This window comes from Oenanthe melanoleuca, chromosome 6, assembly GCF_029582105.1.
Source record: "Oenanthe melanoleuca isolate GR-GAL-2019-014 chromosome 6, OMel1.0, whole genome shotgun sequence".
NCBI classification, from domain to species: Eukaryota; Metazoa; Chordata; class Aves; order Passeriformes; family Muscicapidae; genus Oenanthe; species Oenanthe melanoleuca.
Genome location: NC_079340.1, coordinates 8793072 through 8813239, shown reverse-complemented (window position 1 = coordinate 8813239; position 20168 = coordinate 8793072). Strand labels below are relative to the sequence as shown.

At 37.5% G+C, this 20168-nt stretch overlaps 1 protein-coding gene across 5 annotated transcripts in view; it reads right to left on the bottom strand.

Moving 5' to 3' along the window:
• Positions 1-20168, bottom strand: part of LDB3 (LIM domain binding 3) — a 106487-nt gene that overhangs the window by 67979 nt on the left and 18340 nt on the right. For all 5 annotated transcript variants that reach the window (XM_056495642.1, XM_056495643.1, XM_056495646.1 and 2 more), the window contains exon 3: positions 6310-6461. In XM_056495642.1, the coding sequence (XP_056351617.1) occupies positions 6310-6461 (152 nt within the window). The remainder of the gene's footprint in view (positions 1-6309; positions 6462-20168) is intronic.

The window sequence follows — 20168 nt, the reverse complement described above, 5'->3', positions numbered from 1 at the left end:
TGGTTTATCACTGCAAGAATTAAGAGTTTGTGGGAGAAAAAAAACCTAAAAATTAGGGCAGACAGCTTTTATAGGGGTTGGTGGGCAAGAAACACCACAGTGAAAGGGATCCAAAGGAAACCATAAAACCTCATAGGCACAAAGGGCATTTACATGACTGACCTAATAAAATTTTACTAGTCAACTCAGTGTTTTACCTGATTGAAAAATTCCACATTACACTTCCAAAAAATACTTTGTCATCCATTCCAATTAACTTTAAGCATGCAATTTACATTTTTCCATGACTTTGATTAAGCTAATCAGCATTAATAAGAAAAGGTCCCAGTCTGAACAGACTGCAACTTTGTTGTCTATTGCAATATTTTGGCTGACATATCTACTTCCTCCTTGCAGAAAGCAGACAGGAACGCTTTGTCTGAAAGAATACAACTGCCATGTATATTTACTAAGCTGTGTCAGCCCACTGCCTTGAGTGAGATGGGCCCCTGGTACCCATATCTTGATCTTTCCATAGTGAGTGAAATATAATATGTGAAAGAATTCACACAGAGATTATCTTTAGGGAATCCAGAAAATATTTCTCACATAAAACAATGAATTTTAAACTTACCTCTAAGCTGGTATTGGTGGAAAAAAAAAGTGATGTGTACTCTGAGAACAGCTCTAATCCCTAAGTAGAATCTTGTTGCAATGAAAACTTCACTGCCCTTTAAAGCCTTGGCATATATCCACAGTTTCCAGGCTCTTTTCTAAAACTAATAAGGACACTTTATGCAGTGAGTGTAAATAGCAATCCACCCAATTAAACTGCTCATGTAAGGAATATATTTGTATTTATTGCGGTGACTGACACTGATACTTTATTTCATTTTCCATGGAAATAGCTGCTCATTAATTTCACCAGCACTAAATATTACTACTCAGAGAGAGTAGCTCACAATCCTGTCCAAATGATAGCCTGACATCTGTAAACAAATCCTAATATCCTCTCATACCTGCCTACAGAGAGAACTGGGCATACAACGGGAGTCACCTCAATTTCACATAGAGAAGGAGGACCAACTCTCAGTAGCAGGATGTGTCTTTTTTAATGCTTTAAGCATACAGAACCACTAGTAGGAAGGAAAAAAACGTGGCTATTGGTGTCAGATGACTCTTGGAAGTTCTAGAGTCACATGTCTAAGCAAAATCAGCTAACTAGTATGGCATGTCATATCCACCATAAGCATTCTTTTTTCTACTAATCTGCTTAATATTTTAAATAGTCCAACTAGTTCAGACCCTGCTTTCATCAATATAGTTCCAATTTACCCTGAACTGGGATGAAGACCATCTTGTAATTCTTCTGAGCATAAATACAGCCCTATTCTGGTTTTGATTTAAATGTACCCACCAGTAGACCAGTAGACAGAATTGGTTACTACACCCAGTATCAGACAAAAGAAAGCAGTTTACAATAACCACTGGGTTCCCCTTGCTTGCAGTTCACTGTCACCACATGCTTTATTTATAGTAGGCCTGAAATAAATACTGCAGGATCAGCCAACTTTTGGTGCTGCACAAAAAAGGAAAACTATTAAATATTTACCATAAGTCTCTCATAGCCTCACTTCTGACACTTTCCCTTTCAGTATAGAAAATAATTATTTAGCTCATGATTTTCCAGCAAAAGACAGCCAATTGTGACTGTCTGGAAGCAAAGGGTAGCATCACTGGCACACCCTGGGAGGGGGAAGTTTTGTCAATGTACACCAGGCACAGTCTCCACCTCCCCTGCTCCTCTCCAGCAGCACAGAGTGACGCCAAAGTGGAGTCTTGGAGTGACACAGGAATGTTTGTGCCAGCAGAATGAGGCACACTCATGTTACAGCACTTTCCAAAACTAAGCCAGTACATTTGGTGAATCCTTTCCAAGGAGGCTGATCATATTACTTGAGTTAAGATCAAATGAATGTTGTGGATGCTCCAGTGAAACATGTTGACAAATATGCTGCTCTCTTTTTGCATTTACTCTGCATTTAGAAAAGAAACCCATTTGTATGGAATAAAAATAGACTTTGCATGCATTTTGTTTTTCACCATGAACTGAATACAGCATGACCCAATGTTTATGGCCTAATATCTGTGGGACAGACAGACAGTTAAAGATGAACTTTGGCCTAGAATTAAAATGCCTGAGGGCAGCTGTGTAGCTCAAGTAACTGATTAGAAACTGATACTGAAAAATGACTGAGAACTGAACTCCAGGAGGTCACAAAAAGACTAAAAGCAAAGCAATGTCTTTTTCCAGCCCAACTCAGGCCATTAGAGAGTATGATCACAGCCTTCCAAAACACAGTCCAGCCGAACTAGTACCAATTTCCCCTTAGTACACCTAGAGCAATTCAGGTTTCTAAGGAATAAACTGCATCTACAGAGGTATGTAACTCTTTAGAACATCATCCTGGTTTGCCTGAGTGCTTCACAGGAGTTCTGCTGAGTAATACTGCACAGTGCCAAAGATATTTCTTTCCTTCTCCTCTCACTCCTGCTCTTTTCTTCAGCAAAAAAGAATTCACTTCCTAGATGCACTTTGTCCTCTAAACTTAAGGAAGCAGTGCTAGTCTGGAGGGTCCCAGACATTCCCACTTGATCACAAGGGTGCCTTTCTCTAGGCACAGTCCTGTACTTCAAATTCCTGGCACTTGCTCATCTGCATCTTTTAGCTTCTCAGAAGCAGCAAAGGAAGGCACGCTGCAGGGTCTAGAGAAGTAGGCAGCCAGACAATGCAGCTCAAGCCACTGACATTTTCTGGCTACCTGATCAAACCTCTGGCATAGCTGGCAAGACTATGTGAAAACACAGTTTTATGTGAAAACATAGCATGGGTGAGGTGATAAGAACAAATTGAAGAGGGAGTTTAGGGAAGGAAATTGTCAGAAAACACTTGAATTCATAAAACACTTCAGAAACCACAAATTTCTGAATCCATGGCTGAAACATGGAGAACTCCACTCTGGCCAGCATTGAACATTCATGGATGATCTATGTTAGAGTGCCTTGAACAGTGCAGGTGCTACTTGAATTAGAACTAAATTAATATAGGAAATCACAGAATCCCATTATTTAGGCAGGCAAGTATGAATGGGGGCTCTTAATACTTTCCTTTTTTCTATGATTGATGCCTTGTAGTTGGATGTCCTGCATAAGTGCTGACACCATGTACAGCTTTTCTTGACAGCCAAATTAAAATAATAACCCCTTCCCCACCCTAGACAAAGCCCACAGGGAATGAAGTGTTATAATGAAAGTGAGTAGCAGCAAACACTGTCTTAACTGTCAGGTTATAAACAATGCTCATGAAACCTTCACAGCCACAATCAATAAAGGGAAAGGCCATTGCTCTTGAGAGCCAAGAACCATTAGAAGAATAAAAAGCTTTCCATCTCGGAGCATTTATGTGGAGATTTGGCATTTCATGCTTCTTCCATGGCCTTACAGATTAAACAAGGAAGATTAGTTCCACTTCCAGTGCTGAAACAGTGAAACCAAGTCACAGATTACCTGGTAAGGCATTCCATGACCTTGAAACATTCTGTAGGGCCATGTGAGTACTTCACATACATGTCCAATATCATCACAATTTAGAGCTTAAGTTTTCCTATCACAGCAGGCACATAAGTGCCTTTTCTATTGGAAATGATTTCCAATGTTTTCAAACTTTTATACAAATAGGATAAGTGAGCACTTCCATCTCTGTGCTCTTTATGGCAACTAGGACTGTTTTGTAGTGGAACACTCCGCTCCAGTTTCATTGCTGCAAGCCACATCTAAAAAAAGTCAAAGTGATCTCTTAGCACAGTCATTTTCCTGGTAACCACGTCCCAGGAGATTTTGCCTCTCTTCTGTCTTGTTCTTATTTGGTTGAAAGTTACTATCCCTTGTCACAGCTACCTTCTTTTCATTTTAACTGTTATTCTTTTCACCAAACCAATATTTGTAAAATTTTTTTGTTGAAAAAAGGATATTGCATTGTAAATTTTGAGCAGGTGACCGAACTGATAATCTTTTTGTTCTTAGGCAAATTAACCAATCTGTGTCCAGGGAAAAAATATTTTTTTAAGGCAAGATTAATATAACTGTCTGAATATCGTGGAGATGCCTTTTGTTCAAGACATTGGGTCTTTAATAGGGTTCTGTGCATACATTTGTTGGCCAATATCACTTGCTGCCAGGGTTTAGCTTCTATAAATTCTGAATTGTGCAAAGCAAAGCCAGCTTAATGCCTCTGAGCACAACTTTTTTGAATAGCCCCATGTCCTCTAAGAAAAAAAAAATATTTAAAAAAATATCTTTTTCAGAGGCTGAATGGATCACCAAAGTGAACTAATGGTTCACATCATAAACCAGCTGAAGTGTAGAGTCCATTAACTGTATAAGTTCAGAGCAAAAACATGATCTGAGGAAGCTTTCATTTGCTAAAAAAAGCTTGTTTATGAGCTATTTATGTTTACTAGTATTTCATTTTACTTTATGCCATTTTCCTTCTTTTCAAAATGGGTCGTAGTTCATCTACATATATTACCTATGCAAGCTCTCTTCATTCTGTGGAACACTCCATTACTGCTTTCTTTCATTGTTCTTTAGCCATATAACTTGAGTACCTGAATTATACATTATTGTTTTGGAACCGAGAGACAGGGCCTGCCTTAAAAAAATAGAAGAAACAGTAAATAGAGATGAAAGCAATTAATAAAGGTACTTCCACTAGGATTTTTTTGTTTTGTTTTTAAATTATGTGGCCACTAGAATTGCTGGTGTCATAATTTAGAGGTCAGCAAATAAAAAAGAACAATGATTACTCAAATCAAATATCCCTGGCAATACTAGATCAAAATTACTGTTTTAAGTGATTTGTCTCTGTGATATGTATTAGGATAATCTGGATTTGTTAGTCATGAATTTGGAAATCCTTCTTCTGTGAGTAAGAACAGCTGTTGGTTTGTAGTTTTAAACCACTTATGCCAGGCCACAGAGGCAGACACTGGAGAACTTTTCAGGTTCAATATTCATGAAAATTAATACCAAATGTGCAATAACCCAAAGCACAATAAGAAATGTTTTCTCTCTATGCGAAACCACAAAGGTTCAACAGAAAAGCAGACAGACATTCTAAAATAATCAGAAAGGATTTTTTCTTAACTTCAAGTAAAAAAAAATTCAGAACAACCTAAACCTTTGTAAAAAAAGATACCATATGTCTAATAACACTATCACTCAGAGTGAAGAAAAAAGAAGCTGGAGTGGGTGATAGGATGAGAATTCAACTACATGCATCAAGGTAGTGATTTTCTACTCTATCTGGAACACTCAAAGACAAAATTAAAGTCATGGGGGAAAATCAGCCACACATTTTGTTTTATAGTACCCAGTGCTGTCTTGGAAACTTCATCTAAAGTCCTTATTCTTTAGCTATTAGTCTGTTCCTGATACTGCACATTCATGTATTAGATTATTTGGTATATTCTCAGAAATTTTACTTCCACATTACAGTTCTCTTTCTGTACTTTTGTCTATTCTGTACCAAAATTATCTGCTTCACCATGCAATAAAATTAACAGCTACTTCTCTTTCTATAATTATGGAGCTTTAAATATTAATGCATTTATTACAGAAATCCTCTGTGCAAGGTTATCTAATTTGAGAACTAAGTTCCTCAGAAGCAATATTAACCAGCAGAAGTTAAAAGACCTGTAAATTGCTTTCTTAATGGCAAGGCAACTTTTATCACATCTCTACAATAAAATCTGCCCTCTCCATGTTCTACTGCCTCCTTTTCCTGCTCTTGGGCTACACCTTTCCTATTCAGTCAGATGCAGAGCAGACTTTTGAACTCACAGATGCCAGAACATTAGCACAAATTCTCATGAGGTTCCTGCCATGCACTCCTAACACTCGTTCTGTTTGTTGTCTCTAGAATAGTTATCAATAAATTAGCCAAACTAATCTGTGTTGCCCACATGGGAATAACTGAAAGGAACATCACTGTTGAATTCATTTAACAGAAGCTTGAATGGATATGAGATTACACCTGTGTTCAATAGGCTAAATCCCACACAGATGTACTCGACATCACCATTTGATTTCTATAGGAATCCATGCTGACTTCTACAAGAATCAGAGCAGATTTTGGCTTTTCATCTCATATCTGTGCCATGAGAACTTCAAATAAATCTAGTAGACAGGGATAAAACACTTGCAGCCTTCAGTCACAAGGTTCATAGCTTGTCGTTAGGAATGCAAAGAGTTTAAGTTATACCAACATACTTCTGCAGAGTGAGGCTCAGGTTGTGGCTGGCTGATTTGATCTTGTTCTGGGCCTCCAGGTGGGTCATGCTGTCAGTGTTGACTCCATCAATGGCCACAACAAGGTCCCCCTGGTTCATCTGTGACTGTGCTGCCTTGCTTCCAGGGGTGATCTGTGTGGGAAAAGACAAAAAAAAAAAGGTCTTATCCTGATAAGTCATTCTGTATCCAGAACAGCTGAAGAACTTGCCCAGAATTATAGTACAGTACAGATAAAGCAAAAAATACACTAATAGATACAACAATAGTTATATCTATTATTGTATGGGTGAAAAATCAAAATTTATGGAAATCAAACAAATCAAAGTTAACTCACACTTCTGCCAAGGTTCAGGACACCATCTGCTTATTGTTACTTCTATTTTAAGATGTTAAGTCCAATGTAGTGGTTCCTTTACCACCTAGTATCACTACCTCAATGGGATAATTATCTCTATACAGCAGCAGTATATAGACATTACTCAGAAACAGTAAAGTAATAAACCACTTTCCTCTGTGTGATTTTATTATAGTTTTCCTCCTAAAAGCCATTTTCCCCAGATTAATTCATTTTATTGAAGGGATGGAAAATAAATGTGTGTGAGTGGCCTTGGGCACACTTTGTTTCTTTTACAGCAAGCTTTAGAGGAAATTATTCTGCATAACCTTGCCCATATACAACTGCAACATATGTTGCTCCATTACCAACACAGATTGCTACACACCCATCTCACCAACCCGTTGGACCTCACACTCCAAAGACCAGCACTCTCAGAAGAAGCCAAAGTGCTGCAACCACAAACCCAACGACTGACACAACAGTTCAGAAGTTCTGTTTGTTCACTGTGGCAACATATTTTGTTATCTCTAGTTAGCTTGTGAAAGGCATCTTCTCTGAATGGACAGCACCCTGATTTCAATTTTACACAGCCCTCTCAGCTTCTATGTGGACCACAGCAGTATAGTAGTAAACCAGAAAAGCATTCACATACCATCGGCCAAATTTTAATGAAGGCACCAGAGTTGTCCTCTGCTTTCAGCCCCAGTACATAAAGAGCATGATATAAGGTCTTTGCTCTTAGAGACTCACTTCCTTACATTCCTTACTAAAAAAAAACAAGGATAATCTAAAATACTACAACAAAGGCTGCATTCAAAAATTCTGTTCCTTCAGTACAGTGAACATAATGGCAAGATGTGTTTGATTATGAGCCAAAAGTCCCCTGTGAATTCAACCAGGATGAAACTATGAAGTTAAATTTCTAGGGAAAACAAAACCCCATACAAATTCAAACACTTCTAAGTGTTAAGTGAAATTCCTTAACTTGCCTTTCTTAATACAATTTCAAAACACTTATAAATATATACATACTCAAAAAAAGCCTCCTTCCAAAAGAATTCCCTAGACTGTTTGTTCATGCACTTTACTGGCAAAGACAAATAAGCAAAAAAAGGAAAAAACCCTTACTTAACACGCTGTTAAAGGTGCTCAGTATTGAGGCCAGAAGCCCAATTGACAGCATAGTCTGACAATAGGAGGTGTCAGTTTACTAGAACACTAGCCCTAGTATCAGAGCGCTAGAACACGCAGAACCTTGGATACTCAGACTACTTAAAAGTAAAGATTACTTTGCAATTAAGCACTGTAAGAGGTTCCCAGAACTGATTTGACTGAAAGAGACAAGTTTTAATATCTTTTCATTTGAGATAGAAGCAATGAGTTCTGTGTTTTCTGAGTGAAGGACAGCCACGGATAAAATGTTCTCATGCAAGCAGAGTTGACAGATATAGGCAGTACTGCTCCCCAGTGTATTTTCCTGGAGTTAAGGAATCGAGAGATGTGGGAAATATTTTGTGGTAGTTTCAAAGATAAGAGTATTATTCTGCAGTCTAAGCCACCCTCACAAGAGGGGGAAAAAAAAAAAAAAAAAAAAAAAAGAGAAAAAAAACAACAAAAAATATTTATGTTACAAGCATAGTTTTCTAACCTGTTTTACAAACTTTAGCTTCTACGCATTTTATTGACGTGCATTGTGCCAAGTACACAGAATCCAGAAGCCCATAAAGAATATGGATTATTTTGACACCTACGTGTACTTGTATAGTTACTCAAAGATTGTTCCCTGCTCAGCCCCACAAATATGTCAAGAACAGAATCTCCACTAGAATAAAAGGCAAAGAAAGGGCAAAAAGCAAACCAAAGCCAAACTCAGACAGATGACTCAGTAAGACTGAAATCCACCAAGTAGGACACTTCTGTCTTTTTCAAATTATCCTTTTTTAAATAAACAATCTTCACACATAATTTTTCTAAGACACCACTTTTAATCTCCTCATGAAACATACAAGTTCTTGCCACAGAATATTAACTGTGTGGTGCTGGGTCCAAATTCTGGGATACTCTCCCCAACATACACCTTTTTCTTGTCAAAAAAAAAAAAAAAAAAAAAAAAAAAAAAAGACTGGTTTGTGAACATCAACCCAGTTCCTGAAAGTCAAATGTCTGCCCTAATTTGGGTATTCTTACTCAACACATCTCTCTCTGTCCACTGCTCGGTGATGCCTCAAACGAAGTAAGCCCAGAGAAGCAGAGTTTCCACAAACAGGATAATGCACTCTAGATCTGGGACTAGTTTAACACAGCTCTAACTCACTGGCTTCCCTCTCACTTTCTCTAACTTCTGCTTTTAGTAGCCCCACATGTAATTGCTATGCCTTAAAATAAAAACACAGCAATCACAACACTTCTAGAACTAGAGTCAATTTAGAATGTGGGAACAGTTGTAATGAGCAACCTAATTTCACTTCTTCTAATATTTTCTGCCTAAAACTTTTAGAAAACACAACCTAAATGAAAAAACATCCATCAAAAAATCTCTCAAACAAAAAGTCCTCAGTAACTCTGAATTTATGATTTACATTACTTTCTAACTTGGCACCTGTTTCTGAGGCAAAGAGCTCCAGGAGAACCATACTGTGAAATACAAGGAAACAGTTTCAATCATGACTCAGCCAGTCATTATTTAAAAACAAAATAAAGGGATTCAACTTCTTCAACTAAATATAAGGATCACAAATTCTGGGTGGGATTTTTTCATACAATTCTATCTTCTCCAATTTCATTTCAAGGGACAGCACTCCACTGATGTCACTTTACCTCTAAAAATCATCTTATCCTTACTTCACAGACAGCAAGACTCCCAAGTATAAAAGATTGATCTAATTTATTGTACCCGCAATTCAGACAAGTAGTAAGTATCAGGAAAGATTACTCCTTCTCATGGTCTTCCCACTGGTTAAAAGCACACTGTAGAATTTGGTCCTGTGAAATTTTATATAGAAGGCATTATTAAAGGCATTATTAAAAACTGGATGCATAATCTGTATGAAACATTAAAATCAAAGTACAAAATTATATGTATTTTAGTATTTTAGAACCTCAGAGACATCTCTGTGAGAATTCCAAGTGAAGCCACAGCATGCATTTCCAGCAGACATCGAGAACAGTCAGTAATTGTTGTGAACAAAATACCAGAGTACAGATGGAAATATAGGGCAGACAGATCTGAAGTGTCAAGGCACATTCAAGACTATCTTGTTCCCATTTCTAAAGATCCAGCTGAAAGGAATGGAATGCAAAGAGTCTATCCTTTATCTGTTGGTATTTTCCTTTGAAAATTCATCTCTGATCTACTAAAACATTTACTATATATAATCACAAACAGAGAAGAGCTCCCTGTGTCTTTCTAAAGCCTTCAGTAACTATTTTCTATTTTAAAAATTTTTGAAAATATTTTTGAAGGACAAATGCTAGTTAAACCTTAGAATTAAACTACTGGAAATCCAGATCTGCCTACAGAGCAAATTCTACTTTGCTCTTATCTCAATCTCTCTTCTACTAACAGAAGTAACAAATTTAGAGATATATACTACTGTCAAGGATAAATATGCATTTTTTAATTTGACCACTGATTTTTTTTCCCTTAAAACAAATCTCTGGGCAAGTTCTAGACAGAATGAATTCAGAAAACCTTTGTAATAGTCTTAACTCACTTGCTCTGGATTACAGCATAGCTTTCAGTTGCTAGGTGCTGCAAATGCCTCTATTTAATGCTACAGTGAGACATTCATCAGAGTTTCAGGGTACAGCTATTTCTGTCAATTGATTTACAAAATCCAATCCAGAGTACCACCAACAGATCCCATTTTAATAGCAGTTCTTTAGTGCCTCAAGCCCAAGCACAGATTTAGTCTTGAAAATCCAAACATCTCACCTCTCTCAGAAAAGCAGAGGAATATGTTCTGCTTCAGAGAAGTGAATTTTCAGCCCTCACAAATTTACAAGAAAGACATCTGACTCCAATATCCCCAGCTTAAAGCAAGTTGGCAGGTTGGAAGTATGACATGCTACTTTCAACACACTACAGGGAATTCTTACTACGCTCTGTTGTGAGCAGATCTCTACTCTGGGTGAATATACAGTGCCACAGTGACAGCTGCACACTAAAAAAACTCCTCTGCTCTGGGTTCACAGTAAATACTGCTTAGCAGGAGCTCTGGGAGGCAGCGTACAAAGAGCAGCTGCTGCACCACCTTGAGAACTGCACATGTTGCCAGCCAATCCCCCTCAACTCCACTCCAAAGGGAAGAGATAGGGATCAGGCTGCATTTGAGTGGATGAGTGCTCAAATACTAACGAGAATGCTTGTATAAACAGATGGATGGACACAGTTTTCCTACCCCAAGGAACTCCTAATTTACATGTCAGACAAAAATACATAGGAAGGCTTACACAAATGAGAAACTGTTAATATATCCTGCAGCATTAACCAGGGCCTCTTCTTTTTCCAGCACTTGAGCTAAGCCTGACTCAATCCTGAGCTCAACCCCAAAATCAACAATTTATATTTTCTGCTTCTCATTTGAGAACAACATTTCAGAGAATCAGATATTCACTACCAATGGAAATATGCAAAAGCACAGTGAATGAATACCCTCTCCTCCTGAAGATCTCTGGAATAGAAGAAATATTTTTTTTTCCATAATCAGAAAATCAGAGATATAATGTTTGCTTACAAGAAAAGGATTGGACAGAGACTAAGGAACACTAGAAAACACAATACGTTTCCTCTATAGAGAAAATAGCATTCGAATCTCTCTCCACAATAGTTATGCAAGTATTTTTTGCACAGAGGATTCCAACAAACTCTCAGAGTCATTCTAAGCTCTGAGGCTCTAAGTGCCTGCAAAATTTCCTTCTTTTATACACAGGAGCATGACCTAGTGAGAGATGTGGTTTGAGATTCTACTGCAGAAGGGTTGCTGAATGCTCACATGAATCCAAGTAGTTACCCCTGGACCAGAGACATCTCTTCCTCTCCCATATTAAGAAAGTTAATTGAGGAAATTTATATTATTTTTTTCCTAAATTAGTCATTTTCCACCCCTCTCCCCACAATAAAGATGGAAGAGGTGTAAAGGGAAAATAATATTTTTTCTTAGAAAATTCAATTTCGGACAAGAAAAAAAAATGCACAGAAAATTAATAAGACGCACTGGGGTAAGTCATCAGGCAGAAATTCACCATTTCATTTGACACATTGCCAGAAAGGACAAAACACAAAAACGAAAAGAAACAGCCTAGATAACCTATATACCATAAAGCAAACATCCTATGGCTTTTATACCTTTTTGTGCCAGATGGGAGAGCTGAGCAAGACCAATTAAATGTAAAGACAAGACTGTATGAAACCTGAAACTAATGTCCTTGCATGCATCACTAACCAAACCTAAGGAAAACTTCCATTTTGCAGCAACCATTTGCCTGAACTGCAAGTCTCATTGTTTTCAATTCACTATTGGGCTTTAATGTTGCTTTTTTTCCCCTCCTTTCTGTGGTACCTCTCTTGTTGGTTTGGCTTTTTCTTTTTGTTTTTAATAAGAAAACAGGAACTGCTTTAAATGAACACTCATGGCATCTACAAAATATGCCACTGACACCTTGAAGAGATTCCATTTATACTAAACAGAGCTGCACTGGCAAGCTGCAAAGACACTCTGAAGTGGCCTCTCAGGCTCTGCTTCATCTATAGATAGGAAGGAAGATTACAATACATGTGAGAACACCCAAAATAGCTCTAATCTACCTCTCTCGGGTACAGGAATCGCAATGCCACAGCAGCACACGGATTTTGTGGCATGAACAGTAAAGCACTTACAACTCAGGACACCCTGTGCTGAAATCTGTACTCCAACAGCAGAAAGGCTAGGGGCACTCAAACCAGCCAGCTCACCTCAGTCTCAGGAGTGCCAAGCCAGGCTGGAGTGATGCCATCTTAATTAACACCAAAAACTTCTCTTACACTTAACATCACTCACAAGGCTGCTTTTCATGCACAGTATATAGCCTCTTCAAGGAAGAAGACAGACAGATGATAGCCCTTCCTGCCAAGCTTACTAGACTCAGGTGATGAAAATAAGCCAAATGTAAAAGACTTTCAGCTGTGAAATGAAAGGAAACATATAGGCAATGCTTAGGGAATTGCCCTAGGCAAGGCTTTGGGGGATGTTTTGAGAGGCAGTGTGAATACAATTGTTCTATTTGGAAGATCATTTCATTCCCTGCCCCACCTCCACTTCATCTGATGGAAAAGTTTTCAATATTTGTTAAAAAATTATTAAAAAAAAGCAATAATGTGGACTTTGCAGATTAGCTCATTAGAACTACAGTGCTCTATGTTACACCAGCTATACAGACGATAGTAAAAGTGGATGTGGCTTTTTAAAAGGATGTGTTGGTGTAACTAGAAGGTTACACAGCTCTTTACATTGTGCATGGTATGACTAATAGTAATATCTCTTCTCCCAATCTTTATCCAAATATAGCTGTTAGATCTATTCAGTCTGTTCTCAGTTAGCACCACACACTGTGCCAAGGTAGTGTGTGCTGTGTATCTCACAGGAATTAAATGGAAGCAAAGAGGTGACTCATAATGACAAATGTTGATTGTTTTGTTACAACAGGTTTTGAGAAACAAGTGACTGAGTTTTTATTTGGTATCATGGAGTTCAATAACCTGAATGCAAATCAAAACCAAGAATAAAACTGAGCTACCAATCCTTAGTATTCTGCAGCCCCCATGTGTTAGCTGATCTGTCAGCTTCCACAGGACAACCCCCTGCAGCAAATATACACACAACTTCCAAGTGCCTGCAGAATCAGAACAGCCAAGTTTCTTCAAAGGTTCCCCATCCTCTTCCCTGCTTCTCCTTTTCAAATTTGAATTAAAGGCAGTTGCATATGGTGGGATGCTTCTTTGTGTTTCAAGCAGACAGATCTCAGTCACCAATATTTCCTACTGCATTTTCAGCTTCTTGGATTCTACATTCTGTGCAGGTTTTTAAGCTGCTCACAGAAATACAATTTGTCTCCCCCTACAAGCATTTGTCTCCCCCTACAAGCATTAGCAATAAACTGAGCAGTTTATGTCTTGCTATTGGCCACCATGGTAAGATTTCCTTTTTTTTCCCAAGTTCATTCTGCTTAATGTATCTCATTTTATGTTTGATCACAGTGCTTTATAACTTTGAAGGGCTTTTGATTGGTCCAGCAACAAGAAAGCCTGACTAAAAAGGCATTTGAGACAATACTCAGGGGTTTAGTTTGGCAGTTAGTGCCTTCAGCCACTTCTGATATTAAGCAACTTAAAATAGCTTTCACTTTGAGCAAGTCCTGAGGGTCTAGAACAGACGTGACTGATGTGTGACTCTTCTGCTCCTGCACATTTGTAAATTAGGGTACTTATTAAATGTATGCAAGCTTATATTTAATTGTTCTTTAAATGCATTTGTTTGAGTTCTCTTTGTTTCTGGCCACCAGAATACCAGGGGATTTATTCTTCCTCTGCTCTCTAAAACACAGGCTGCCAGTTTGACACAGCAAACAGCAGCCCTGTTTCTAGACCAGAAGTATTTAGTACTGAGCTCTGTGCTTCATCTACAGAGGGTACAGTAGCATAGCACTTATCAGCTGGCAGCTGTATGAAGGAAGATTAAATGTAACATACGTCCACGGTGACAGAGGTGCAGAATCAGAATCAAACTTGCAGAAACTGCACTTGGTATCATACCATTACTTTTGCAAGTAAGGTTTTAGGAGGCCAGAGTGCCCAACATGAACCTGTTCAAGTGGAGGGCCCAGCATTAAGCTGCCAGCATACAGCATCAATGCCTCCCTGAACACTTTATTCACAGGAATAACTGTTTTGTACCTGGAGCATTCATTGAAGCTCTGTGAGAGAATAAACAAAAGCACTGACTTCAAACTTCTGAGAGTGAAGAACTCTTTTTAAGATCAAAGTGAATAAAACAGAATAGAAGCAAAGTTCCCCTGAGAAAGTGAAATGCCAATTTCTTCTGTAATAGGCTGTATCACATTTAGTGCATGACACAACATCCCACCAGGCAACCCCAGCAGGATCCCTGTAAATTTGAAGATGTAGCAATTAAAATAAAATTTTCACACATTTAACAGGTACATAAACTTCTGGATGTTTCAGGAAGCTAGGAAATTGTAGGGATTGAAGATATTTCTTTTACCTGTTAAAATGTAATGACTTAAACTTTGTTTTCCTAGTGGTGATCAGTTGAACACGGAGAGTCCACTTCCCTTGGGAAGCCACAGGAACCAAGTTTGTTTAACAAGAAATAATCTGAACATATTGATATAATCTCAAATATAAAAGGGAAATCTTGTTATGGTGAATACTTTTATATTAAAGTAACACAACCTGAACTTCTAAAAAGGAAGGATCTTGTTTTTCTTAATTTTTAAAAATAAAAGCATCTCTGAAGAGGAATGTAGCTATTGCTGAGGACTGACCTTTACTGACAGTATGATGATGCCAACACTGTTTTTGGTTGTTTTAACCCATTAAAGTATTTGGTACATCAATCTTCAAAGATGTCCCTCTGAAAGTTTGCATAGTATAACAACACACACTTTATCTTTTTGATAAAGAACAATCCAGTCACATAAATGGTTCTGGAAGGTAAAAGCATCTGTTTAGGTTAATTTTGCATCTATTACCTTTATAATCCAGCCTTGCATAGCTGCAGTATCTTGCCACACATTTTTCAGTGGCTTCAGTGTGCAGAGCATTAAGCTGACAAGTTTTGAAAATGTGATTTTCTGTGGGTTTTTTTGCAAATACTATTTTCCATAACTCTCCAATAAAAAAAAATTATATGACTTTAGAAAGCCTTCCTGTTTAAAGACAAAATAAAATAATAGAAATTAATTGTTGTAGCATACTGTCTGTAGTTAAAGGCTATTTAAGACTCTAAATATTAAAAAAAAAAGTCAAATTACTAAGATGGAAGAAGTATCATTTATTGAGAAAGATACACTAATTTTTGGTTCAACTACTAAAGTTTGTTTAATTTCTGGTCAAAAAGAAGTCAGATCAGCTGACTGTGCTATACGTGAAAGTAAGAGCTGAGAGTCTTCTTTCTCCATAGAATACTGGTTCATCAGCTCTCCTTCCCAGCCTGCACCATTTTCTAGGGAGAATTGGAAGTAAACATCTTTTACAAAACATTACACAAAAAACCCAAAGACATTATGTTATGAAAATTTATCAAAAGTTTTCATTAAATACAATTATTGTTTAGGATCCAACACCTCCTGAAAAGTATAACTGAAAATACTGCTAAATTAAGAAAATGCAACATCAAGAAACGTGTACTCAAATAATGTTTTAACAGGAATGTCTCAAAGTTAAGAAGCCATAAGCAGATTTAGAAGGAGGTTATTTAAGAAATTAAAGATTTCTTAAATTAAATATTTTTCTATGGTGAATGGATCTTCATTTAAAGTGAACTTCAATTGGAAAATCCAAACAATGCCGCTCACCTCCATTGCACCATGTCTTCTATGTTTATGCCAAAGTTTCAGACTGAAACGTGATTCAAAAATTCCCAACAACTAGAAGAAAAGCTGTTCCTGGGGATATTTCATTCTAGAGAAAGGCAGGAGTCTGTCATGTCATGACTCTTAATTCAGCAGAGTGTGTGCAGCCTCAATTATCTTTGGATAAGGTACTGGGCTTCTATTTGTTTTTTCTGCAGCCTTGTTTGTGCTGACATGTTTTGAATTCCTCATGGAGTTAGCCAGCACAGGTGTGTGTGCAGAGGGATTCCAACTTGCAAAGCCTATGATCATAACTAGCACTTGAAAGAAGGTATTAATGCAGGAAGAGAATCCTGATCAGAGTTTCCTCTCCAGCTGGCATCCTGCTATTGACAGCCCTTCCCCTTCTGTGCTGCTCACCCTGCTGATTAACAGGTGAGGGTTAGAAAGCTTTATCTCATTGGGAATGCTAGGCATATCCCATTTAATACATTCTTCAACTTTATTTTGTGCTGCATTCCAGAGGCTCAATTGAAAGCATCCATCATTTTAATTACAGAGAGGAAAGTGGGCACCCATCAACTGTGAAAGAAAACTTTCTGCCAAACCAAAAGGCCCCTGCAAAGCCCAGCTTGCAGATCTGCTTGTGGTACTGATATTGCTGGTTAGTGATACTTTTACCTGTTAACTTGGGGACCAACATTTCTGCCAATTCCTTTTTGGGTATTCTGCTTCTTCTTGTTTTCTCTCATCTAGATTTGGTGTTCACCACTTACTGGTGTAAGCAGCAACAAGATAATGCACTGTTTTTCTTCCAGAGCATGTATGTTTAAATTGAGTGTTTCAAAAAGGGCCTTGAAGATGCTGAATACACATTTTCCCCAACTCTCACTCTTCTGTACATTCTTGTTTGTTTCAGGTGACTACCTGTACTTGGAAATATCAAATATTTCTACCAGTTTGGAAGCACCATCAATGCTTTAGGAACTTAGTGTGAGTATTCCAAAATGGGTTAAACATTCGTATCTAATAAATATTCTTAGGTAACAAAAGTTAGGAGAAGTTCGGAGCGTAAATTGTGTGAAAACCATCATTAGCCTGCTTGAGATACTTAACTAGGCTTTAGAAGAATATGGTTCTGATTCTCAGTTTAACATACACATTCATGCCTAGTTCAAAGCATAGCTCCTTAAAGATCATTAGCTTGTGTAACTTATGCAGGAGTAACAGAATTATTCTGCAGGGTGCCTCACTTCCATTTCAAAGTTGTACTTTTAGCTTTAATTTTTTTAATGATAAAGTGCAGACATTTTTCTCTGCACTGCAAGCAGAGGCTGTAATGAGCTCTATACCTAGTCACAATGAGTTTCTAAACTCTGCTTGTCCAAATTAGGGTTTTTCCTCTCCTGTTCCAGAGTAAAGACAATACTTATGATAATCTGGTTGTGTATTTTGTTAAGGAATAAATGTTCACAGGACTTCTATTTAAATCCATGGAAGGAACGCAATCAAGTTCAGAATTTGCCTTAACAGTATTTTCCTTGGCTACATTAGACAGACTTCTGCAATGGAGCATGTCAAAATAATTGGTTTGGAAGAGGCAGCAAGAAAGTTGTCATTTGACGAAGAAAGAATTTCAGAAGGTCTAAGGTGGTCTGCCTTTCTGTGTCCAGTTTTTCTTTTTCCCTTCTTTTGGCACCAAACAAACTGCTGAACAATGAATTGTATAGATGAGAAAATATGACAGTTACTTTAATAGGGATTCCTGCTGTTATTGAAACCATTATTTGCCTGATACAAATGAGGAATGAAATAAACACAGAAAAAAACTTAACCCTCCACTTTGATCTCAAAGGAGGACTTAGTTAAACTGCAGGACAATGAGCTTCATCACTGTATTTTGTCATCAAGCAAACATCTGCATGACTAAATTAAAGTGACATTTGGGACTTCATAAAGAAAAAAAAACTTTAAAGAAGATTGACATATTTCCTAATACCAGCATGCAAATCTCAGATTCAGCCAGTATTATGATGGATGAAATTATAAATGTTCTCTGTTCTAGGCAGTTACATTAAACAGCAATATTTTTCAGAGCTGTACACCCATCTGCAAACAAAGTTTGTAGGCATTTTTGAGTTTTAATATGTTGTCAGAGTTTGATTTTGGCCATCCTCTCTAGTTTCATTTTTCTTGTTTCCCTTTTTTTTCTTAGATCCTTCCTCTTACAACATCTTGTTCAGTAACCTTGCTTAGTTTCACTAATCATGTTAGCAGAGAAAATATTTTTAAACTGTCAGTGCTGGAACTTTGATGGGATCAACATCAATGCTCTAACAACTGCAATGGCAGCAGAAAACATTTCCCAAACTGAATATGCACCTATTTAACAAACAGGAGGCTTTGACTTCAGATACCAGGAAGCGGAACTCAATGAAAAAATAGGAATGCTTGTATGGTTATTGGACAGCTGGGGAGATTCCTGGGGCAGACAAAAGTGCCAAATGGAGCTGTATTAGTAATCTCTTTTTATCCTAGGATGGGTCTTCTATTTATAGAATTATACAGCCCTGGAAGAAACTATAAGATTGCATACATAAATGATACAAGAGCAACATACGCATTTTACATGAAACTACCTAATAAAATCCAAAGATGCTCCCAAACTTTTAGTAGACCTGCTTTAAATAGTACCACATATTATGTCCATCTGGCTCTCTCAGCTGGTGACAGGCATTTTCTTCTGAACGGCCTTCCCCCCTGCATTTTTGTATAACTTTCAGGATTGAAAGAAATTCACCCTCTACCTTCTGCTCGCACTTTTCATCTATCTCCTACATAAAATCCTCAGAAAAGAACTCCTTAATTCCTGATCATACCAGTCAATCTTTTGGGTCAAATCCAGTCCAGCACACATTCAAGTGAAAAGAATTCTTATTTCACACAGTTACTGCCTATTCTATATCTAGAAAGCAACTATTTCATGATATTGTCCTTCAACAGCTATCCAAAGTAAGAACTAGAAAGAGACTCCTACTATTCTGTCTTGCATTGAATTAAGACAGAAGTAATTTAATGAGAAATGCCATGATGTTCATGACTGAACATTCACTACTAGAAATAGCATTTTACCTGCAAAATTTTAACAAATTGGAGATACTCAGAAGGCTGCAAAGGAAAATATGAAGCATACACAATAGCTGATATCAAAGCTGTATGCATCAACCACTAAAGGAAAACATAAAGGTAAGCCTAGATTCATCAAGTGGTCTTCTTTGTTACAGGACACACCAGTAATTGGAGTAAATTCTCTTGTTTTAAACAGTGAGGAATCAAGGGCTCTTCCACACACTTCGAGTACCAAGTGCAACATGGCCCAGACCTTCCCTGGCTCTGTACTTCAGGGTAATACAAGTATGGAAAATTAAGAATCGGCATGTTTCACAGTGACAAACAAGACATCAAGCAAGATTTCGGGCAAAAGACACATGATAAACAAATACAAACAAATCATCCAGGCATTTAAATGAGTTTCTCATAAAAATACAAATAGAAAAAAAAAAAAAATCTGAGATATAAGAGAAAGAGAAAAATTATTTTATAAGTTTCTGGCAATGTCAGAGAAGAACAGTATCTTCTCCACTTCAAAACACCTAAAATTATCTTATCTGCTGCTCTGTGTGAATACCACAAACAAACAGAATTGATACGAAAGCATGAATTTCAAGCTCTTTGCTACTTTGCTCCTCAGTATAGGCAATAATTCTAACATCTGTTGCAGCCTCTGTGAACAGACTTGCAGAGGTAAAAGCTCCACAGACAATAAGGTGTTGATCAAGTCCCTTTGAAGGCCCCTTATCCTTTTTTATCATGCATGACCCTGTATTAATGTGCAATGCAATCATCCAGAGGGGAAAAAAAGCACTAGGCT